General features: G+C 46.3%; 2 protein-coding genes across 4 annotated transcripts in view; one reads left to right on the forward strand and one right to left on the reverse strand.

Moving 5' to 3' along the window:
- Positions 1–180: 180 nt before the first annotated feature.
- MDH1 (malate dehydrogenase 1) lies at positions 181–23,125 on the reverse strand. The gene is made up of 9 exons (XM_032948429.1): positions 22,972–23,125; positions 20,193–20,291; positions 18,871–18,967; positions 16,743–16,918; positions 14,014–14,136; positions 9,573–9,749; positions 7,715–7,828; positions 5,322–5,411; positions 181–980 (listed from the first exon to the last, which is right to left on the reverse strand). Exons 1-9 carry the CDS (start codon positions 22,972–22,974, stop codon positions 852–854), a joined length of 1,008 nt encoding a protein of 335 aa, XP_032804320.1. The 5' UTR covers positions 22,975–23,125; the 3' UTR covers positions 181–851.
- Positions 23,126–23,538: 413 nt separating this feature from the next.
- WDPCP (WD repeat containing planar cell polarity effector) overlaps positions 23,539–24,950 on the forward strand; it is a 39,978-nt gene continuing 38,566 nt past the window's right edge. For 2 of the 3 annotated variants that reach the window (XM_032948427.2, XM_032948428.2), the window contains exon 1: positions 23,540–23,915. The gene's annotated coding sequence lies outside the window, so the exon portion shown is untranslated. Of the gene's footprint in view, positions 23,916–24,950 lie in introns of all 3 variants that reach the window. The other variant, XM_032948426.2, reaches the window with a different exon arrangement.

The raw sequence follows: 24,950 nt of genomic DNA on the forward strand, positions 1-24,950 counted from the left end.
CAATTACACAGGATGAAATTTAAATTGTCGATTTTATAAAAGTTTCTTAAAGCATTTTTTATATTCGCTCCCCAAGTGCCTGAAACAAACACCAATGTATGTGTTTGCCTGGGTCTCAACCAAGCTGATACAAAGGACTCTGCCGACAGACATCACAATCAATCAAGCGAGACACCGGGGGACACTGATCACACATTTATTGTATGTCATGAAGTGCAAGCCATTCCTATTACAGGTTGAAATCTGTGGATTCGAGACTCGGAGACACACCGACAGCTTAATTTATTTTAAGAGTACGCTCCGAAACGTCAAGATAATTCGAGGGAAATGTATACGCATACGCACCTCCGATGAGCACGGCTGGCTACATACGGTGCACAAGAAGTTCAACATACATACGTCTGTGTGTTCAGTCACTGTTATAGGGTACCAGTTGGTTCACGCTTCCATTTGGGTGTTCACCACCGTGGTTGTACATTCAGCAAGTTTAAAACAATGCATGAGCGGTGCAGTCCCGATGGGAAGTGCAGGGGACATTCTACAGTGGCAGCGACTATGGGGCTCGCTGCGCTGTGTGCGTCTACGATTTATCAAGCGTTAATCTGTACTGCTAATATCCTATGGCGCATCAATCGACCATTTTTCTCAGTTCCCTAGATCCTCAATTCACACATTACGAACGTACACCACACGCTTTGTCCGTGCTTCAAGTGGTACCGCCTGATACGCTTCACAGACAACCGTTGGGGAGGGTGCGAGGTGGACAGAGGGGTTTTGTGGGAGGCGTCAGCGGGGTTTGGGCGGGGGGTTGCAGGGGGGCAGAGTTTGCTTTGTTTTTACGTGGCGCTCGTTCACGCACTTTCAGACACGAACTCCAGGGCCATGTCGCGCTCCTCCACCAGCTCCTTGGCGGTTTGCAGCATCTTCTCGCGGGAGAAGTCGTTGATGTTGAGTCCGTCCACGATCTTCCAGCTCTTGTTCTGCGCACAGACGTCCGGAGCGGGGGAGAGGGGGGGGTGAGTCATAACGACGTTGCCACGGCACTGGCGTCCAGGGGCAAAGTCTGTCCAGGGAAACGCTCGTAGCGAGGTAGGGGTGTGCGTCCTCGCGAACACGTCTGCACGCAGCTCGGTGTCGTCGCCAGAGCCATCGTCGCACATCCAGCCGTGGTGAAATCAGTTCTTACGCTGACACACTCCTGCGAATTATTACACAGAAGTGCTACCTTTAGGCGGATGTAAAAAAACAAGACAAATTAAATGGTACAGACAACACAAAACCAAAATTTAATTATTTTAATGAATCGTGTCCCTGAATCAAGGCAATTCATCAACTCTAAGGGGTAGACAGGAGAAAAGGGTGAATTATTAGATGCCTGGTGGCTGTATAAACTATAGTGATAGAATCAGTTAAACCCATTACATAACAAAAAAAAAGATTTAGAAACAGATTCTTGCACGTGCGAGTTGATGCAAATAGCGTGAGCTTACGAATTTTAATTGATGCATCTTTACACCCCAATTAATGACACTGACCCATACATACAATGCTTTGTCACTCATGTCATTGATTTAATTGCTTCTTGGAAAATGAACCCCAATTATTAAATTATGATGCATCAGAGTGCACTCGACACTACTGCCACATAATTATTATCATTGTGTTTTTAATTGGAAACTGCTTTTGCATGGGTGCCCTAACAACAATTTTAATTCAGCTGCTTGTAAAAGGCACAAATGTGGCCTCTGGGACTCTACTATTTTTGTTTGGTGTCCAAAATTCTAAGGAAAGAATACAGATTCGCGCGAATGTCAAGTCCACTAATGAGAAACCTCTTCTTTGCGATTGGTGTAACGTACAAAATCGAAATTAAAGTAGATAATTAAGGAGATCTCAAGATGACGGCTAACACGATCGCTTGCGCCGAAGGTCACGATTAAACGTGCAGGAAACGGCGAGTGCCAACGCGCGACACCTCCGTGGCATTCAAGCCGCCTACGCCACTCACTAACTACCTTCCATTAAGCGCTAATTAGCGACTATTCATTGTTTTCTAATGGACAAGTTCTAATCCAAAGTAAATTGCTGGCCCACATGGGGTCCGGTCCCAATTAATTTGAACTAGCGGGAGTCAACTGTATACCAATTGATATTGCGGGAGGTTTAATTAGCGCCGCTAATGCACACGACAGAAACGACGGGCGCCGGTACCCACCGCTCGGGTCTGTGGTGAGCCCGTAACTTTAAATGAACACTGAACACCCAGTGGTGCTCCATTTGCACGCGAGGGAATTGGCTGAAACAAGCGCTTTCCAAATCGCTCTGCTTAGCAGAACTATTCCACCCCCTCACAAAGTCGCACCCGGACACTCCGCCGCGTATGTCTCGCATGCCCACAGCTCTGCCGCTCACCGTCTTTACTGTCCAGTGATAAACCTCAACAATCGCAGCCTGCAGATTACCACGCTTCCACAATGGGCAACACTAGGCCATTATAAATCAGTAGCTCTCATCTTGTAGGTACACACTTGTGCTGTGCGTCCTAGGCTGCATGACAATAGTTTAAAGAAGGTACCAAAGCATTCTAAAGGTGTCAATGGATTCACCTTGTATTTAAATGTACAGCAGTAATGTTGCAATATCATTACTACAGTGCTAATGTGGCACACCTGACTGCAGGTTTAAAAACATTTTTCCTCTGAACCTTGAAACTTTTATCGAAGAGACAAAAATACAGTCTAGGTACGTGTTTACAAGACAAGGGATTAATATCATTTAAGGTGCGTGTCTTCCTTCAGCAATCAGCTGATTGCATCGTCTAGACATAGGCAGGAGGGAAAGGTATGGAATGGGGACTTGACCAGGGGCAGAATGGACAGGCAGTTGGCTCTTGTCTTGTGCACTGACAGACCCAACGGTTGAAACTGTGGAAATTGAGGCACGAGAATAATTATGCTGTGAAGATGTTCAGTAGGTCTGGGATTAACTTTGTATTGTGCAGTAGTACATTCAGATGTGACGGGGAATTGGGAAGACGAAAGATAACTACGCATTAATGTTTCGTAGACGACCGAGAAAAGCGGGAGGAAGAGTGGAATTTCAATTTTGCTGTGTGAAACAAAACGCACTGATTCACGAGACTGGTGCAGCAGCATTTTTTGCAAAAATGGCAACAAAAAAGATGAATATTTAAATTATCTGATACGTTTACTATGTATTAGAGTGTAAATTACGACTCAATTAAAAATATTTTGCGCATGAACAAACTCGCAAGGAGAAAAATCCTGCCGTGCAATTTACTGGCCTATTCAATTTCTTTATCTCCGAAGAATTATTTTCAGCGCATAAATAATTTTTCTACGCACATAACCTTACAAGCTTATAAAAATAAGTTGGGTTTTATGGGTTTCAACAGATACACATTATGTTCTTTTCGACGCCAGCCCGCGATGTCAGATTTGTACGGAGAGCAGGAAAGCTGCTATCAAACGTATGCAGCGTGGGGAGCACGAGCGAGGAATCAAGATTATACAGTGGCGAGCAGTGTCAACAGCGCGATGGACCTCTCCATCGTGCACGTCTGCGTTGGGAAACGGTCACCGAGTAATCAGTGTCGGTCTGAAGTCTTGGCCTCCTGCCAACGTGTTCTGGGTGCGTGGCTGGCAATTGGAAAGCTTAAACTACAAATCCTGATCGTGGGTCAACCTAGCCCTTAATCTCTCTCTGGGGTAAATTAAATTCCCACAACTCTAAACTAGAACTAAACTATTTACATTTTTCCAGGTAAGGCCCACTGAGCTATGTGGCTCTTTTTCAGAAGCGACTTGGACACAAATGATTGCCCAATTAAGTGGTTTATCATGTGGAAATTTACAGCGGCCAAATACTCCAAACGTTTCTAAATTTGGAAAGAAAAACCGGAGGACCCGGTGAAAAATCCACGCAACCACGGGGAGAACGTGCAAACGCCAAATATACAGGCCTCAGGGTTGGGATAGAATCCATGACCTGTATGCCAGGCGCCAAGTAGTTAACATCTCTCCACAGCGACTTAATTGTGACTCGTCTGTAGATCAAGTTACCCTTGCCATAGGAAGGGTAACTTGATGTACAGGAATGTAAAGGGATGAGCACGGCCCACCCTTGTTTGGGTGGGCGACCACTTTGGTTTCAGCCTCAATCACACGGAACGCGGTGCGATGGTGTGGCTCTAACATTTGCTCTCGAGTCCTGTCCAGTCACAAAGGCACTTCCATACACACGTTGGAACAGGGGGGAGCAAGAGTCTTTTTTAAACATCACTGTTGAAGAGAACGTTAAGGTGAAGAAGCAACACAAAAACTAAAAGAGAAGTTTGTTTTTCACAATGCTTTGTCTTATCTTTTCACAACACATGCCCCCAATTCATGTGCACGTGTACCAGCGGACGAACACGCCACGAGTTGAGGCTTTGTGTCAATCTGCGGAACATTTTTGTCAATCCACTGGTGGATGAGGACCTCCCCAAGCCTCGCGGGTCACATATGAACGTACTTCACCACGCTGGTCAGTGCGGCTTGAAGGTGGGCAGCACAGATGTTGGAGCACAGTACAGTACAACAATGTATTTTGCTGAACTACCCTGGGCAGCTCTGTAGCATCCTACAATGCCTGATTTATGCACATTGGTAACCCACCCAATTACAATCCAGGCTCAGGCCTGCTCAGCTTCCATGGTCTGATGAGACTGGGAGTACGTTGGGTGTGATTTGGTCACATGTTTTGTGGGGGGGCCTTGGTGAACATCGCTTGGCTTGTCGGGCAGCCCTGGGAGAGACGGCCAAGGCAGCGTGGCGCACGCGGGGGAAGGGGCCCTTCGTATGCTTCACTTGACGTGACAAGCGGCCCGTGCGAGCATTAATGTTTAATGCTGTGTGATCATCTTATTGAAGTTTAAAAGTTGATGAAAGCCGGGAACATATATATATAAAAAGATTCGTACCTTTGTGGACATTCGACATAAATTTGAAGGTGAATGAGAAAAAAGTCGCTAAAGTGACTTTCAGCCACATCGTTACAGTGCCACAGGACACGTGTGTGTGTGTGATGTGTAACTTCTTTCATACCGTACATAGACCACTGTGCTAATCGTAGGTGTGGCAGGATGACAAAATTAAACACAAAAAGCAGTTGACACACGACCATACGGACATGTAACCTGCCACGCAGTCACCAAGAGACTCGGGCCAACAGAAACTCAACCCCATTTGCTCGAAGCGTGATCAGCGGTGTTGGCAGACCGCGCCGGTGACAAGACGCCGAGGGGCCGCCGCGACCCTCACCTTGATGACGACGGGGAAGGAGTAGATGAGGTCGGCGGGGATCCCGTAGCTATTGCCGTCGGAAACCACGCCCATGGACACCCAGTCACCCTGCAACGAGACGCCGGACGGCCGGGTTACGTCCACTCGGCGGTGGGCGCCAAAGCTCCACCGCTGCACACGTTTCATGCACAAGACGATTTGGGTTCCGTACAAACCGCTCAATCACGGGGGTCACGCATATGGCTCGTACCCTCGATGCCTGCCAAGGGTGCGTAATTCTGTTTTTAGAAAAAGACCATCTGTTCAATTTCACCCGCAATGCACACAGCCTCCCCCCCTCCCCCTTCCAGCACCAGATGGACTCAAATTATAATTTACGGACACTATTAACAATTAATTCTGCTTTTAATCATATTTCATGTTTTTTTAGGGGGGGGCTGTGCAAACAAAGTGAAAAGTAGATAAACATTTGCCATTTGAACGGCTGGCTTAAGACAAATGACGGCGGTTCCATGGCAAAGTGTTCCGCTGGCCAAGTCTCAAACGCGGAGGCTTGCGCGTGGCTCCGGGCGCCCGCGAGTCTCACCCTTTCGCTGCCATAGCGCGGGACAGCACCTGCCGGGGCAGTTGTGCTTCACATCTCTATCGCCGTCGGCTATTGCAACAGCTAACGTAACGTTCACATGAAGAGGCCACTGTTGGGTAAGGCCACGCAACCGTGCGCAGATTAATTGACTGACGTAAGTTTATTTACGCTTGCATGCATCGGAGATAACAACATTGTAGAAAAGGAGATGTAAAAACATCGTGCAAAAATATGGCCGAGATGGTAAAAAACATATCGTAAAATATAGATGTGAATTGAATCGCGAACCCAAATCATCCGTCAAATCGTCAAGAAGTCAATCATCACATGCCCAGAGAGACCCAACAGTAAGGATCACAGACCATGTGGTTAGAAATAAAGCTCATCTCTCCAAACACTGACAAAAGTGCTTTAATTTTGTCTGTAAGGTTATATCGCTTGCGAGATACTGACTAAGGACAGCCATAGCCTGATAGCGGGTTTCTTGCGTCGGTCCGTGGAGACTGCATTCAAGTTGAGACCGGGAGCGAGCAGTAACAAACCTCACTGACTAATGCACTGCCAGGAGCACGTCCAGCGTCCACTGATTTGTGTCGAGCGGCACAAATCCAGACGCCGGTATCACAGAGAGCACGAGGGAAAGGAGAAATAGCCGTGCTCAACTCGTCTCAAGATAAGATGCCCCTCCCGTGAAACAAGTGCACAGGTCATGTTTACATCCTTGGGTCTCATTTTTTGGCCAAAAGTTACTCTGTGAAGCACACATTTGTATGAATATTTGTTTAAGCGTATCCGCGTAATTGGAAAATGCACGAGCACAAGTAAATAAATCTCCGGTTTGCTGGTAATTATGTTTAATGCGCTTATATTATAAATATGGTAAATTAAGTATATGCAAATTCACCGAGATATAAAAAAACACACAAAACCAGGCCATCAGATCACTCCGCTTAATTGGAGTGGAGAGCGATCATGGAGAGTGGGTGGAGTGAGCAAGCACAGGGAGTAATTCGAGGTGGTGAGGGATTTAGTGTGCGAGAAACGGTGGGAGTAGACGTGGTGAGGGATTTAGTGTGCGAGAAACGGTGGGAGTAGACGTGGTGAGGAGGGGAGTACGGAGGTGGTGAGCAAGTTTGGTAGCGGTGAGCGGAGGTGGTTGAGCGTTTGAGTATGGAAGCGGTCAGCGGGTGAGTGTGTAGGTGGCGAGCGGTGGAGTGTGTAGGCGGTCAATTGGCGAGTGTGCAGGCATTGAGCGGGTGAGTGTGCAGGCGGTGAGCGGGTGACTGTGTAGGCGGTGAGCAGGTGACTGTGTAGGCGGTGAGTGGGTGAGTGTGTAGGCAGTGAGTGGGTGAGTGTGTAGGCGGTGAGCGGGTGAGTGTGTAGGCGGTCAATTGGCGAGTGTGCAGGCGGTGAGCGGGTGAGTGTGTAGGCGGTGAGCGGGTGAGTGTGTAGGCGGTGAGCGGGTGAGTGTGTAGGCGGTGAGCGGGTGAGTGTGTAGGTGGCGAGCATGTAGGAAGTGAGCGGGTGAGTGTGTAGGTGGTGAGCAGGTGAGTGTGTAGGTGGTGAGCGGGTGAGTGTGTAGGTGGTGAGCGGGTGAGTGTGTAGGTGGTGAGTGGGTGAGTGTGTAGGTGGCGAGCGTGTAGGTGGTGAGCGGGTGGGTGTGTAGGTGGTGAGCGGGTGAGTGTGTAGGTGGTGAGCGGGTGAGTGTGTAGGTGGTGAGCGGGTGAGTGTGTAGGTGGTGAGCGGGTGAGTGTGTAGGTGGTGAGCGGGTGAGTGTGTAGGTGGTGAGCGGGCCGTGATAGCTTGGTGAGTAGGCGACGCACACCTCAGCGGTGCCGTGCCAGAAGCTACGCATGTGGTCGCAGATGGCCTTGGCGGCCGACATGGCGCTGGAGAGCTTGCGCGCCTTGATCACCGCTGCACCACGCTGCTGCACCGTCTGCAGGCGACCAAACACGGGGGGATGAAAGAGCACACAAACTTTTAATTTAAATCCGCAAAACTTTCTTTCCGGCGGCACCGCTGCGAGCCTCACGTTGCGTTTTAGCGGCCAGATGCGAGCGAGCGAGCGGGAGAGCGCGTAGCACCGGCCTCCTGCGCAGATGGAGAGAGAATCTGTCGGGGCACAGAGCAGCCTTTGGAATGTCCGGCTGGGGATCCACAAATAATGAGGGCCTTCGGATCCTCGCTAAAAAATCGTCCATCACGGGCTCTCACGTACGGGTGGGTTCCGCGCACACGGACGTGAGATGCCGACAAGAGTTGTGACCCCCATCCTTACATATTCCGCTTAAAACTATTATAGGATTACTTTGAATCTTCATGTTTACGTACTAATCCTGCACTCTGATGTAATGAGTGACCTGATGTAAACGATAACATAAAATAAAATATGTATTTTTACTCACTGCAATATCTTACTCGCTTACTTTGTTTTTACTGCGAGTCAATCATACGTATGTAAACATATAAAACACTATATGCTCTGCACCAGCTATAGCTGGTCCACACGCTCACAAGCAAGCTTGTAGCAGCATCTAGGCACATCTATTTTCAATAGAGGCACTTAGAGACACAGGGGCACAATATTTTACACAGAGGGTTCTCAATGCAGGATACGCGAGGTAGCTCCACACAGGGTTGTCAACGTTGCTCCTACATAGCCAGCGATACCCCTTCACACAAACTGCGGTCCGCACAAGAGACTAAACGGACCGCCAAAAGACTCCGGAACCCAGACACAGTTGAAAGAAGGCGACAGATGCTCGAGCGTGGTTATTACGGCGAGGCGGTTGCTATTCAGACAAGTTTTTTAACGAGCGCTTTATGCCAATTGTTTTCCTATTCCTTGGCCAAAGCAATGCTCAAGGTCGCAGCTAAGCTCTTGGCAAAGCCGGTTTGTTTCCCAGATATGGCACGCACGGTGGAAATGCCCCGATACCGACTTTGGAGGTCAGTGTTGAAAGGACGGCGCTCTACACGATGCCATTTGCAAACCGTTGTCTTCCGCCAATGGATGCGTTTGTGATGAAATGTTGGCTCTGCCTCTATGTTGGTGCCAATGTACAGCACAGGATGGAGACTATGCTGAAAAGTGGACAAATATTAGTGACATTCCCATAAAGTATCATCTAAAAATTAAATTAAAAGTTGTTGAAAAAAAAAGGCGTCTTCTGGTACGCCTTTTGGCGTCTTCTGGTCCAACACCAATGGAGACTAGGCTCTAAGAAAAGCCGTCTCGGGTGTGGACCAATCAAATTCAAGGACAGTGCATATTATTATCAGAGTTGTCTTTTTTGTTTGCATTTTGACTGCTTGTGTTGTGGTTATTGCAAACATGATGCCTTGAATAAAGGTGTCAGTTTTTGTGCCAGTTAAAAGGGTAAAACCTATTCCTATATCTTGTTACTGGCAAAGGAGGTCTCATAATATGCCTTGTATGTATGTTTAACTATTTTGAAGAATGCCTTGTATGTTGTACATAGCCGACCGTGGTAATCGGAGGTGCTCATTTTACCAACTGCAGAGTGAGGGCCAAGTAAGCCATCAGCAATACATCTAATACATTTTAAACTATTTTTCTGTTAGTTGGTGCCTTCCTGGGCAGCATCATCTACATGATCATCATAATCCATGATCTATCCACTGCTAGATGAAGGCCAATGGATTCGACAGCGACGTACCGATATGAAGTCGCCCTTAAGCCATGCGTCATCCTTCACGGCCTGGAAGACGGGCAGCTCCTGTCCGCCAACGTTCACGGTGGCGTGGTGGACGTCCGGGTACTGCGTGGACGAGTGGTTGCCCCAGATGATGGCCTTCTTGACGGCAGCCGAGTCAACGCCGACACGTATGGCCACCTGGGGGGACGGTGATTCGTTACCAAGGGTGGCGGAGTGGCTCAGAAATCAGAGCGTGAAGCCAAGTTACTTGAAAATAAAAAAAATAAAAATTACGTTTTGTGTCACTAGTGCCTGGGTCGAGACCACAAACTTGCTACACCTGAGACCACAGTGCAACCATGGGGGCTGAAACCCGGATTCGAATCCAGGCTGTTAGAAGTGCAGGCTCGTTGCTTTGACCTCTGAGCCACCTCAAAATTACTTCACTTTTAATTCTCTGTTGATCAGTTGTAAAGCCGATCGTGATGCACTATTGAAGACATTGCAAAACGTGAATGGAAACAGTAATCAGTATCAGCCACAAGCAAAAGTGTTGCCTGCCACGAGTATTTTCTATGGGCCGCCAAAATAAGGAGCTCTAAAAACCGAATCTTAAAGATTAATTGATTCATAGAGCCATTTGCAAAAGTCACGCAGACAATAGGACTTCAAATATTTTCCGATAGCAGTTAGATGTGTACGTGTCGTACGTATAAATACAAAGTTATGACTGCAGAAACCAAGAGTCTTTTGTCAATCCACCGCTGGATGACAGTCTCCCCACACAGTGTCAGTCATGGCAGTTGTTTGGCCATCCTTCCCCACACTGGTCAATGAATTAGAATATTTATACTGGAGGAATCTGATGAACGAAAAAACTATTTTTCACAGATGTCCAATGAGGCTTTGTGATGGCAGGAGGAGGCGGCCTGGGACTGGTTCAGAAATCGTTCGCCACTGAATCAGTGGCCAAGAATTGTACCCAGTTCGGCGGATTTCCAATACAGAACACCAAGCCCTGCGCCACCACTCCCATTAATATATAAACATACATGCATAATATTTATGCATTTATAACCCTAAAGTGATTATGGCTGTTCTGACAGACCTGTATAATTTATACATTTAATCTATTTAGTATTAAACACACCCCATTTAATAAAAATAGCATTAGACGAATCACCATTTATAGTATTATTAATGGCAAAGAAACAGTGTAACCTTAAACATTGGTATCATAACCGTGTATCATTTTTTGCCAGAGCAGCCAACATATTAGTCGTAAGTTCACATGTGTTTATATTCTAAGTGTACAAAACAGAACAATAAAAACACCAGTCACTTTCAAATTGAGAAGACGTGGTACAAGACTCGACTCGCACACTAAAACCACTCTGTTTTCCAGCTTACAAATGGTTAAAGCGTTACACAAGTCAATAGATTAATTATGCTCAGTCGGAGTCATCTGTCATTTTTTTTTGTAATCTGCCATTTGTTCTGGAGCTGTGCCATATACGCCCCCCCTCACTGGAGAAACCCAGGGGGGAGGGGGTAGTGGTGGACCCTATGATTAAACGCTCCGTTCATCGCAGCACGGGACTCATCCCAATCAATGTGTCTGGGCGTTGGCACGGCGGTCACTGGGCTGGATTAATAACAGGAGATTCCCGACAATTCTCCCGGCTTTAGAGAACTGTCAAGCGGGCGTCTCTCTCGTGCTCTCCCCACTCCTTCCCTTGCCTCACGCTCTGCCTTCTCTGGTATCTCGGGGGAAGTTCCGAGTGCACCCCTCCCGCGCATCGCATTTGTCAGCAAATCCATCTACGTGGTTTCCCCCCAAAACCAGGAGACGGCGGTCTGCAGTTTTGGCGGTCGACCCTCCCCGGCGTGGCGCTGGTAACTCCCCAATGAAGACACGAGCAGTAACACATTGTCTAAATTGCCGAATTGCGTTCAAGTAAAATTGCGTTGGACAATTGCTGGAATTTATATATAAAAAAACACAAGTATAGCGGTGAAATAGAAATGAATGCCAATGTGTCGTGCCACAGCTGCATAAAGGATGGATGAAAGTGAACCACAGCTGTGGGAAACGCATCATTTACCCCGGAGCGGAGGTAAAGCATGCCCTGCTATCCAAATGCCTGGAAGTGGGTTGGTGGCTGACAAAAGATGGGGACTAACCACATGCATGTGATATCCATATCACGCAGTACAGTTAGTAGGTTTCTGATCTCCCCTTGTTTCTAAGGTGTTTTCGAAGCACTCCGTTTTCTTCCCACACTGAAAATGTAAATACTTTAGAATTATTATCACCTATATTGCAATTAATTCAATATGCCCGTGATTTTTCACGATTGAAGTTCGCCCAAAGACTGCATGTGTTCCCCACGTTACCGATTTTTCTTCATTTTACAAAACTACTCCTGCGTCTCGCCTAAAAAGAAGAGGCAAATGACAGCTTAGAAATTCCTAAAACGACCATAAATTAGCATGATAATTTTAAATGGCAACTTTCCGACCTAGGTCAAAGGTCACAGGCCCTGCATACTGTATGTCTCCAGACGGCAAAGATCTGACGTATTTACAGACTTAGAGGACAAATTAAATGGGCGACAGTGTAGATCATTTATATTATATTCTTAGTTCTTTCGGTAAAGTCACGTTGAAGGGAAACAATAAAATAAAATATATACAAAACAATAAAAATTCTCACGACGTTTCGACCATAACACAAACGGTCGTCATCAGGTGTGTCGGTTTGCATAAATTTATTTATTTTTAAACGGTGTATTTATTTATTTTAAAAAACGTTAGCGCCACGCGCAGCGATTTGGCAGTTTATTTAGAAGAACTAGTCCATCTATGTTCTGAAAAGAGGAGGGAGGAGACGAAAAATTAATGTATGCTGTCTGAAAGCCACTGTAAGTGTGAACAATCAATTAAGACCTGAAATGGTTTAGCAAATCTTTCCAATGATTGCTAAGCCAGAATCCATATTCTCGGTTGAAATTGTCTCTGTGCTTGTATATGTGGATAGCCTCATGAACGAATCTCTCATGGTAGCCAGATGGCTTACAAAGAACCTCTGTCTTGGAAAAGTCAATGTCATGTGAGCCTACTGAATTATAACAATGATCTGCCACGGCCGAGGTGTTGGTCCTACCGTGTTTAAGGTCTGCTTTGTAATCACGAATGCGGTCCGAGACATGGCGTTTGGTTTCTCCAATGTAACTACTACCACAGAGGCAACTTAGTTTGTAGACACCAGGGTATTGTATGTCCGGATTCACACCTTTTACAGACGGAACCAGATCACGGATTTTATGTAATGTGTTGAAACGGACCTGGATCTTGTGTTTATTAAAGATTTTGGAGATCTTTTTGTGATTCCCGCAATGTAGGGTAAAGTGATGGTTTTGAAAGGCTCCTCAAGAGGGTCCTTCTTCATGGTTTGAGTGATAGCTTTGCGGATTGTATAGTCGGAGTAACCATTAGCCTTAAGAGCTTGGTGTAAGGCTAATGGTTACTCCGACTATACAATCCGCAAAGCTATCACTCAAACCATGAAGAAGGACCCTCTTGAGGAGCCTTTCAAAACCATCACTTTACCCTACATTGCGGGGATCACAAAAAGATCTCCAAAATCTTTAATAAACACAAGATCCAGGTCCGTTTCAACACATTACATAAAATCCGTGATCGGGTTCCGTCTGTAAAAGATGTGATTCCGGACATACAATACCCTGGTGTCTACAAACTAAGTTGCCTCTGTGGTAGTAGTTACATTGGAGAAACCAAACGCCATGTCTCGGACCGCATTCGTGAACACAAAGCAGACCTTAAACACGGTAGGAACAACACCTCGGCCGTGGCAGATCATTGTTATAATTCAGTAGGCTCACATGACATTGACTTTTCCAACACAGAGGTTCTTTGTAAGCCATCTGGCTACCATGAGAGATTCGTTCATGAGGCTATCCACATATACAAGCACAGAGACAATTTCAACCGAGAAGATGGATTCTGGCTTAGCAATCATTGGAAAGATTTGATAAACCATTTCAGGTCTTAATTGATTGTTCACACTTAGTGGCTTTCAGACAGCATACATTACATTTTTCGTCTCCCCCCTCCTCTTTTCAGAACATAGATGGACTAGTCCTTCTAAATAAACTGCCAAATCGCTGCGTGTGGCGCTAACGTTTTTTTAAAATAAATAAATACACCGTTTAAAAATAAATAAATTTATGCAAACCGACACACCTGATGACGACCGTTTGTGTTATGGTCGAAACGTCGTGAGAATTTTTATTGTTTTGTATATATTTTATTATTTTATTGTTTCCCTTCAACGTGACTTTACCGAAAGAACTAAGAATATGAATTACTGCAGTCACGAAAGCTTTAAATCAAAAATCATTTATATTGTGGCCGATAAGCACCAGATAGGAGGGGTTACCTGCGACACGGCGCGGTTGTGGTCCAGGCGAGTGAGGCACGTGAAGTTCTCCCTGGGGATGGTGAGCGCGGACTTCAGGGCGATCAGGCAGTTGGTGTTCGCCGGGTTTCCCACCACCAGCACCTGCGCGCGCCCACACACGAAGACACCACGGTTACGCAAGGACCAGGAGAGCAGCAGCGGCGTCGACTTCAGCAACGGGCTCCGACGCACGGAATGCGACATGGCCCTCCTCTCCATTTTCCCCACCTCTCTCTTCGTAGCCCGGCACCCGAGTCCCTCGGGCCTCGGTAAGATTGCACCGTGCGCACACTCGATAGCTACGCTGACGACGGGGCCAAAGATGTACGCACGCACGTGCATCGAAAGTGAGCACCGCCATGTGGCATGTTAGCAGCGGTGTACTCACCATGCTAAAACCGAGACCAGCATTCACGGGGTTTAGCAATTACGGGCTCACATGCTGAGGTACACATAATGCTGAGGTACACATAATATAGGCATGCGAATGAATAATGCAGAATTTTTTAAATAAACTTCAGCTGCTAAAAATGCAGACTATCCAGTTGCAAACAGGATAATACACATCCAGTGTCAACGAGATTCTCGACTGTGTTTTAAACATATGATCAATTCATAAAGGTTTAATGTTTGGTTTATAACATGCTTACATTTTCAATTAGATTTTCATTTAAGTTTCAATTCCAATGATCCCTTCTAGACCAGCGTTTCTCAATTCCAGTTCCAAGGACCCCCCCAAAGAACAGGTTAGCATCAATACCAACCATCTTGATTGTGATTATTAGCTTGCAGTGTGCAGTGGCTTATCTGGCATATGAACAGAAAATGTTGGGAACGACGGTTGTGAGCAGTTTACCAAAGCGTTGCCCCACACAGCGCGACCTAACCGTAGCCCATTCCAAAAGCCAACGTTTCTGAATGTTTGATGTCGCTACACCCTCTGCTGGAGAATTAGTGTAATTGTCCAGCCACCTGAGCTCCCGGAAGACACAAAATTTAAATACGGCTGTTTACGCACATGTTGAATTGCTCTATAAAGCTCGAGTATGTTAATCGCTCCATAAAATTGTATTATAGTGTGAGAGTAAGGCTTGAATAACCTTCCACTTATTTGATGTAGTTTTAAAACGAAACAGAGACTCATTCAGTCTGCGATAATGAGATTTTCTATGGCAGATGAATGGCGTTGGGATGAATTGAACACGAGTAATGGCACATGGCACGACTGGCAGGAAAGCCATCTGTAATTTTATCAACCGGAAAAATCTGTCGGGTACCATTACTGTTAAATTTAATACCATTACAATCACCTCCTATGGTCGGTGTGCTATGTGTGTGGTAAAATGTTAATGTCGCCGATTGTATTAACCACGTTTTATCATCCGCAGAGGTGGATCTTGATTTTTCGATAAAAACCGGGGTCAGCTTGCGGTGTGACAATTCCCACGCTACACGGACATCGCATCATGCCTGGCTTGATGGTGCGTACGCCTGTGACACAGCGCAACGAGTTTGCGAATGACAGACACATCTGTGAAACTCCCACGCCCTGCCCTGCGAGTTGGCAGGAGAGCAGCAAAAGGATTTATGCACCCATTATGTGTGTAGACCTTAACAGTGTTTTCTCTGGGTGCTCGTGCAAGGCAATTCCTTGTACAAGCTAAAAGCGCTCTATAAAACGTGACTGGTCAAATTCAGTTCCCTCCTGAAAAGAGAGTCTAAGAGACTCAGTAAGTCTTTCCCGGATGAATTATTATTGTTATATTTTTCACATCCTGTGGTACTCAATCGTGGATAATGAGCAGCTGGCACCCGTCCCTCGAAATATAAATGATTTATTACTCACGGTTGTTAAGTTAACAAGCAAATTTAATTAAAGCAAAATGTGACATCTACATTGGGGGCAGGTGGTGGAATAAACCAAACAAAACACGTGTGCACGCTTTTATTGGGTGTCCATCACAGCAAAGGCTGTGACGTCAGTACATGGACGGCCCTCTTGGATAATCTACTGCTGGATGGGGGTCTCCTCACGCTGTGCGGGACTTGAGATATCTGACCGTACTTGGTCAGTGCGGGTTCGTCAAGGCGGAAAGCATAGACGTTGGAGCATAGGAAAGTACAGCAATGGATTTTTCTGCACTGCCGTCTGCTGACGCCACTGGAGGACAAGGTCCACAGGTTTATTTTTATACAGATAGAGTTGTATTTTTCAGTGAATTCGTATTGTCTCATGTATTATTCAAATTATAGTGTATGTTATATTTGTTCTGGCTATTTGTCTCCAGGTGAAATTTGCATATAACTGAATAGCAGGGCATGTGCAACAGGAGGTGAATATATACTGTACAAACAATGGCCGTTCAAAAGCAAACCTGCTACATTTGCTCTCGCAAACCATTACCATGACGACAGATGACTGGAACGTTGTGGAGTGGAAAAAACAACTGAAAATGCCTGTGCGAACTGATGTCACAGTTTGGAAAAAGCAGTCTCGGTATTTCCAAGATCATAGCAAATAATGCGTCATGTGTCGTGGGCACCTTAGGGAGCACCTGTTCTGGCGAGCCTTTGACAGCTGGGCTCCGCGCCTTCTAGTAACGCTCCAACTTTTTTTTTACCAGCGAGGCGTGTGACAAGTTACTTATTATTATTGTTGTGTGTAAAGGACAGGGTGGAGTGTGGGAGGACACGCTTGCCGGGCACACCTTGACGGTTTTCTTGGAGTACTTGTTGAGCGCAGCGCCCTGGGACTTGAAGATCCGGACGTTGGCCTTGAGGAGGTCCTTGCGCTCCATGCCCTCGCGCCGCGGCATGGAACCCACCAGGATGGCCGCGTCCAGGTCCTTGAAGGCCACCTCCTCCTTGTCTGTGGCGATCACCTCTGCGCAGCGCAGCACGCCGTCGCGCAACGCGCACGGCACGGCATTAACAATGACGGTGGAAGGATAAGCGAGCGCAGCGAGGAGGGCGTCCGTTACAAAGGTGGCAAATCCTCCTTGCGTGTGGCGATCGGCTCCATGCAGCCCGGCACGCGGTCATGGAATGTACGCACTTTGATATGGATGATAATGACGTTGAAGCGTGTGGCTAAGAACAGTGAAGGCCAGGTGCCGCGTCTCCTCCTGAATACTCATGCCCTGCCCCTCTCTGTTGACGCCACGGCGTTTTTGCCCCGCGTCACCTTGTGTCGCGTTTTAGTGCCCCTCTAATTTAACAATGTTGGTTTTGAAATTGTTCGCATTATAAGCATAGACTCCACTTTATTCGTGCTAGCTTTCAGATAAGAATGTTCTTCGAGCACATCATCATGATTTATATCAATCGCTGAATCACGATAATCTATATGTATTGTACAATATGTAGCATATTAAAATCCTTACATTCTAATTGTCTCTTTATACAGTTTCACATATGCTATGAGCTCTATATACAAATACTGCTTTACTGCTCAAAGTAAATGTTTGGTCTTCGGATGAACGCATGAACGATTACAATACTTTACATGACATGCGTGCGAGTTGTTCCCACTTATGGGTGGAACAGACGGGCAGTAGTTACACCACTGTGCTATGGACCTGGCGATCCGAGTTCGATTCCTGGCCACGGCCAACACCAGTAGCGAGTGATATCTGAACCAGTCCTTGAGTGGCCATCTCCACCCTTCATCCAACAGTGGATTGGTAAGGGCTGTAACTTTACATTTACAATGAAAGTTTATTGGAATTAGCTCGCGGGGCAACTGCCTGCAAGGCCACGTGTTCACAATAACAATAAGATTACAGGGAATGGCAAGGCAAAGGTCAGCGGGATTTTATTTGTCCGTTGAGTTGGCAAATGCGGAACTATGGCTACGCAGCTCGAGCGACCTTCACCCGCGATCGCGCGAGGTGCAATTCACTCACAGGATGACAGCAGCCTCACTGCCTGCACGGAAACAATACGAGGGCCCCATTGCGTCCTGAACTCATATAGCACAGCTTTTTCTGTCTATCATAAAGCGCAGATTGGCAGTACAAATGAACATGCATAGGGGCGCCTAGAAGTGAACAAATATAAAGAAAAAGCGGCTTGTCCTTTGTAAAGTATATTCAAGGAACTCTTTACGATTAACCGACTATAAATCACTCACCTTGCCTGTGTATACAAGGAAAGACACAAAGTGAGGTATATTTTCCACTTCTATGGTATGACGTGTCGCAGAGGTAAGGCCGTGAGGCGGCTTTCGTTGCCACTCAAGCAATCGTGAGTGAAGGTCGCTTGACCTTCACTCGCGATTGCACGAAGGTAAGCTAATGATTTTTGGACAACAAGAGACCGACGAACGTAATCCAGTGCTGGATGAGGGCAACTCCATGTCGTGTCATACAGGGGGAATGTTTGACCGTAGTTCACTTAAATATGGCAATTAAATTGGAATAAAATTTACATAAACCGTGAATTATAATCTATTTTAATTCAATACATTTGATTCTTACTCTCACGCATCTAATACCGCATGTAAGCATACACTATTTTCGCATCATACATTTAGGATGTGATTGGTTCATGTAACCTCTGCATCCACAAAGGGAAAAACTGTACATGCTCAATGCCTCATATCCACAACATTAGAGCACTGTACATCCGTTAGGTTCCATTTTCCCTTTCACAGAACTTATTAATATAAAAAAATTGCAGACGAAAATAATCATAATTTTGGCAGAGGCCTTCAAGATTTAAAACTTCAAATGATGAGTTCGGGCTGCGGCTGCCCACATGCGCTGCACATGCGGACTACGCGAGCTGTACGCATGTCAATGGCTCAGGCGGGGCGTGTGCCCTCCACGTGCATACCCTTGAGAAGGGGCAGCGCACAGTCCTGCAGCTCCATCACCACTCCCTCGAGCACGCCGAGCATGGGCGTGATGTCCAGCAGCACCAGGGAAATGGGCTGCGTGGGGTCCACGCGGATACACACACAGACACCGGAGCGATGCGCGTTTTTACCGCTGTGACATACATATCGCTTTACAAGAGGTGACTTGGCTCCCATTCGTCCTGTACCCGCCACGGCGAGCGCCTGCTGCAAGGTCATTCCCAACCACTGGTTTGGCCCGCTTCCCAGAGCCAAAAATACGTTTGAAAATCTACAGCGTCTGCTTGAATTTTGCAAAGTCCAGATATGCATTCAAGTGGTGCAAATCTACTAATTGAGACTTAAACGATGCTAAGTGTTATTTTTCAAGTTAACTAAAAGGGTCTCACTGTTCAAACAAGCAATGCAGTTGCAATTATTATCAATGGCAAACCTGAGCCCGGTGGTGGAAATTCCACGTCCCCACGGTGGGGGCCAGGCTCAACACGGGATGGATGACTGCCTTTGACTTGCCATTAATAGATAGTATTGTTTAAACGACTCGAGGTACAGAACTATAAGACGATTGACGTGTTTTTTTTAATTGTGCCATGTCCTTTTGTCAATCAACTGATGGACATGGGCAGCCACCACATGCCATGTGGGTCATTTGACCATACTTCACCACGCTGATCAGTGCAGGTTTGTGAAGGCAGGGAACAGACTTTGGAGCATAGTGCAGCACAACAACGGATATTGCTGCACTTGCCTCTGATAGCAGCATTATATAAATAATGGCATTACAAATGTTTAAATTAATTAAATAGACCCAAAGGCTTAGAAATGCAAATATTTAAATAAGCCGGTGCTACCACAAAACTGAGTTATTTATATGTAGACAGCACACCCCATCCAGTTAAATTAGAAAAAAATGTAACTTGATCAGCCAGCAACAGCATCTGGTCTTCACTGGAGGCCAAGGTGACCCCGACAGCACGCCAGCTGGCTCGGTTCCGTCGTCACACACGACGGTGTGCGTCGACCCCCACCTCTTCGACTTTAAACTCACACAACCCTTCGATGATTGCACTGGAATGAAAACCTTGATTTCTTTTAACCAAGAGAGAGCACCTCCAAACGGTGTCTTTTTTCCCCCAAGGTAGACTTGCAAAGTTGCCACTGCCAACCCCTAATTAGCTACCACTTCAGTCTCTCGAAGACGTCGAGTAGGGTACTTGAATTTCCTGCTTGCGGCTCCACTCGGAGTCATCAACACTCATTGGAGTTTGTCTTTGGCATGACGAGGGCAGAGCCTCCTCACCTGATCCTTGCCGAAGACATTGCCACTAGCAATGCTGTACAGGAGGGAGTAGGCGATCTGCCCGGCAGCGCCCGTCACCAGAACCTTCACGGTGCCCGTCTGTTGGAAGGACACGCGCACGCACATCTTAACAATGCCCAGACATTCAAACCACAGTCGTTGCATTTAACGCTCTAAAGGTTTCAATGATGACTAACAACACAACCGATTTACTCAGAACATCCAGAGCTAAATAAACACCGGTAACAAGCAAGTCAATAAAGCCAATGTGGTACATATTCAGGCCGACTTGGTGGTACTCGGGTTCCGAAGCCAAAAGTAACGCTTACAACAAGAGCACGAAATAAACGTATTCCACGTGTAATGTATGCCTTGCTGATGAAAGGTGTTTTATTCATAAACACAAAGGTAGGCGGTGCAGCCCCTTGAGTGTACTGTCCTTCTATGCTCCCACACTTATGCATCCAACCATCAACCCACACTGACCAGTGTGGTGAAGTATGGCCAAATCCGTAAAGCGTGAGATGGCCCTCATCCAGCATTGTGCAGGTACACAAAAATGTTCGCACGAAGCTAACACCCTTTCTGAGATATCCTTGTGAAATGCGGCACTCACAAGGAGACTGCTAAAGCCTAACGAGTTCATAAGGCCGTGGCCTGGGGGAGACGCTAATAATAGCACCAGCCACTTCCACAGATGAGCACGCCTGTGCACTGTGCGTAACCCTTTATTCCAATTAAATGCTTTAAAAAATCTGTAATCGTAAAATACTCGCATTGCCAAGTCATGCTTCGTGACCTTCGTCTGCAGGCAAAGGACGCGCACTGTTTGTTACATTTTAGCAGAGAATTTCAATCGATCGATTGTTCTATGCAACACAGATTTGATGCCCCCTGAACAAACATGTCTATTTACCGCTTAAAATACAGGTCAATTCCCAAAAATCTGAAGTGCAACAAGATGTAAATAAAATGCAAGGAGCTAATCATCAGTGTCTTTCTGGAGAATATAAATAACAAATGCAGAAAAGCAATGTCTCCTACATATATGGCTCGCCACTCATCTCTATCTTACAAAACCCATTGGCCCCCGCGGTCTTCTGGGAGGGCAATATCCTCAGCAGCATTGATAGAGGACGTCAAAACAATGGACCGGCTTTGTACAACTCCACCAGCAGTCAGACTTGCTTGAAGCAATGCTGGCGAACTTCCAGATGCGAACTGCAAGAACCCCTCTCGAAGTAATGGGTCCAAATTCGACGCGAATTCATACAATAGCTCAATATTCATTCGCGTCGTTTTGGAGAATATAAACCCCAGGTCTGCCTTAAACAAAGAGTCGCCAAGTCCCAATGGGCCCCCGCCTAGGTGATCGTGTTCACTTCACTCACGTAAGGTTTTCATGTTTTACAACTCTTCCATCATAAACCTCGTTGCAACTCCGTTTTAAGAATAAGCTAGATGCTGGACATATGCACGGGGAAGTGTGATTGCACTTATCCCCCCCCCCCCCCCCCCCCCCCGTGTGATGTTGCTGTATCATGATATTCGGCTTCGACTGTACCATTGGGAAATTATTTATGCACGTCTTCAGCATGTTTCAGGGCGGCATTGCATTGCTGCTGATGTTGGCACCCGTCCACATGCCCTTATATATATGACAACGCAGAGGGTAGGACGGTCGACTTACGACTTAACAGTTTATTATGTAATACGCCTCGAGCGATAACGATGGTGTTCTGACTACAGATAGTCAAATCATGTGCGAGCGATTGTGGTGGTAGAACTCGATATCCCAAAACAAAAGCTCGTTGTACAGAGCGTAGTGATCGCATTGAGTTGGAGGATTAAGCCGCAGTCACAACTGTCAAAGAGTGGACTGTCAAATGATTCAATCAAGTCAGGATAGACAACACAAAAAAGTGAGGAAAATCAGTTATCAAGTTTTTCAGCATAACCTTTAGAACTGAAAATGCATATTTTAAAAATAATTATATTGCTCTTAGCATAAAGTAATTTTATAATATAAATAACAGTTTTGGGCACTACAGACATCAATTACTAGTGTACATTTTTTTCAGATGCGCTAAATGCATTTACACTAACGTTACACTCAAACGTAACGTCAAATAACACAATCCGCATGGGAGAAACGCGAGAGGCATTGCTTAAAAACATCGGCAATGCGACAAAATTCACCGTTAACACTATCCTATGAAGCAAAGTCTCTGCTCCTCGTCTTCGCCAACCCGCAGTGACCAGCGTGGTGAAGTATGGTCAACTAACCCCCACGGCTGAGGCCCTCTCACCCAGCAGTGGAAGCGACCTGGCGCACACGGCCCGATTGCGAACACTGGCGCCGATCCAAGGGCTGCTCCCATTGGCCCGCCCGGCCGCACCTCCTTACTATCGGGCCCTTCCATTGGTCGAAAGCGACGCGACGCGCCCCCCTCAGCCAGACACCCGTAACCGCTTAGCGAGACAAGGTCGAATATATTTTAACAGTTGCAGCTCAACAAGCACAATTCAACAACTGCAACTCAACGGTGAACGCGAAACAATCGCACGGAGCAATGCACAGCGGCGCTGCGTCCGCATTGAGCCGTGGCGAGAGCTCGCCACAGCTCATCAGCGCAATTGTCATTCAATAACAACGCGCACCGAGCACCAATTAGCCAGCCGCTGTAACGAGGCAGGTCAGTCGACGGAGTGTTTTGTCTACGACATTCGATCAACAACTCTGTGACTGTGACGACGAGTGGTTCGCAGCCCTGCTCACCATTGCTGCAGGAGGAAGAGTTGGAGTATGCTACTCGGCACGACTGATGACCAAGGGCGACTGAGGACGGTGGCCGCGGCGGTGCGAAGATGTACGCGTGCGCGCTCCGCAAAGAGTCCTTGTAGTTCCGGCGCGCAAGAATTTGTTTATATATTTTTTTATTTTGGGTTTTTTTTTAATTGGAGACTGAACAAAAGGTGTTTTCAATAATGCTTTGTTCACGTTAATGTTTTTTTTGCTTAGATTTAACGAGCTTTGTGGCGCGGATGAATACAACGTAGAGGTTGAAGTGCGCGCTGCGTGGCCGTGACGTTGATGACGTCATTTCCGCAAGAAACATTACGCCATCTTACAGCTGTTAACACGCCCAGAAGTGAACGTTTAATTACGGAACAACAATGATAAAAAAATGTGTAGATAACATTGTTGTTTTTATATCGACGAGATAAAAACGCAAGTGTGAGTTTACATGTTTTAATCATCACAGAAACCAATAAATAATATGCGTTTTCAATATCCCTGACTAAGATGGCGGCTCCATATCCCCGTGGAGATTTTCGCCTACCTTGTGACGTCACTCGCAGATCACTCGTTGTGATTGGTCGGACCAGCCTCAAAACCCCGCCTCTTTGTGGGCGGCTTAACCCAACCAGCCAGCTCTGCGTCCCGACCGTGAATCAACCGACAACTGCGGAATCGATCCCAAAAGGAATCGAATATTACCCGGTTATCGATACCGAACTGTATTGATTTGAGCGGCGGGGATCGAGCGTCGGTGTAATCAATGGAATTACGGATCGATTCCTCCGGCCGAACTTGATGGCGTCCGTTGGCAACCGCGACCTCGTCCGCATTGTAATGAAGCCCGCGCGTGAGCTCCCCGCGTGAGCGGCGACTTCGCAGTCCCTTCACCTCGGCTGTCAGTGACACTGCGCTCGATCAAGGTACGGTCGTGAGTAACCTCGCCGATGCGACAAACTCTGAATAGTTGACGGCCTCAATGTTGTCCTCGTGTAGTGGAGGAGCCGCTTGTGCCCGAATGTTTACATTTGACGCCCGCTGACACTTCAACGGCCCACCCCACCGCTGCGTCGTAGATTAAACCATTAGACGTGACAACATTGCTTTTGTTTCCCACTAGTTAACGTTACTCGATGGTCTTAACGTCGCTTGCCGGTGTGCGTACAGCGCGTTACTTTTGATTTGAATTTCCTTGACTTTGTCACTTGTTTTACGAATAAGGGACCCGTCCATAAATGACGTCACGCGATTTTTGACCCCCCCCCCCCTTTGTCACACAACGTCACAAAAAGTCAGACACCCCCCCTCAAATATGACGTCACAAAGCTCTGCCCCCCCCCCCCCCCCCAAAAAATATAAAACACGCTTCAAATCGCTTTAAACTATTGTCATTGTAGCGCGTATTTAATGTGGCGCTGCACTCTGATGTTGTAGGAGAAAACATTAAAAAAGGTGGCGTTGGAAAGCTGAAATTTAGCATAAAATTCACTTGAAAATATTCAACGTCTAACTAAAACTGCAGATGTTCAGAATATTACATTTAGATTCTCTTATAATTATAAAATATTAAAAGTAATTATAACTTAAAAATACTTGACACTTTGTAGTAGAACTAAGCAAAATGAAGACTACAATTATAACAATCACATATTCAATCCACAGAATGAAAAGAATTATGAAAATCTGAATGTTTAATAACAATAATTCAAAGAATTTACAAAATGTATGCTTCTCCATCCTCCCATGGAGACGCAAAATGCTCCTTCATGGAACAAATAAAAGGTGACCTTATGATGATTGCTTGTGTTGCAGTCGAAACGTCGTGATAATTTTATTGTTTTATATTTTTATTAGTTTAATGTTTCCCTTCTACGTGACTTTACCGAAAGAACCAAGAATATGAATCCCCGAAGTCACGAAAGCTTTAAATCAATGAAAATTAATCGAAATTAGTGTTA

Source organism: Petromyzon marinus, chromosome 6 (assembly GCF_048934315.1).
Source record: "Petromyzon marinus isolate PM22_M1 ecotype Great Lakes invasive population chromosome 6, UKy_Petmar_22M1.pri1.0, whole genome shotgun sequence".
Taxonomy (NCBI): Eukaryota; Metazoa; Chordata; class Hyperoartia; order Petromyzontiformes; family Petromyzontidae; genus Petromyzon; species Petromyzon marinus.

Bases quoted from the DNA above. Each gene is read 5' to 3' on its own strand.
- MDH1 (XM_032948429.1), bottom strand. The intron at 16,919-18,870 runs GTATGCACGTGG...TGCGCTGCGCAG, and splicing joins TGCGCTGCCCCTTCTCAAGG to AGGTGATCGCCACAGACAAG. The intron at 5,412-7,714 runs GTGTGCGTCGCC...GTCTCGTTGCAG, and splicing joins TCTGGCACGGCACCGCTGAG to GGTGACTGGGTGTCCATGGG.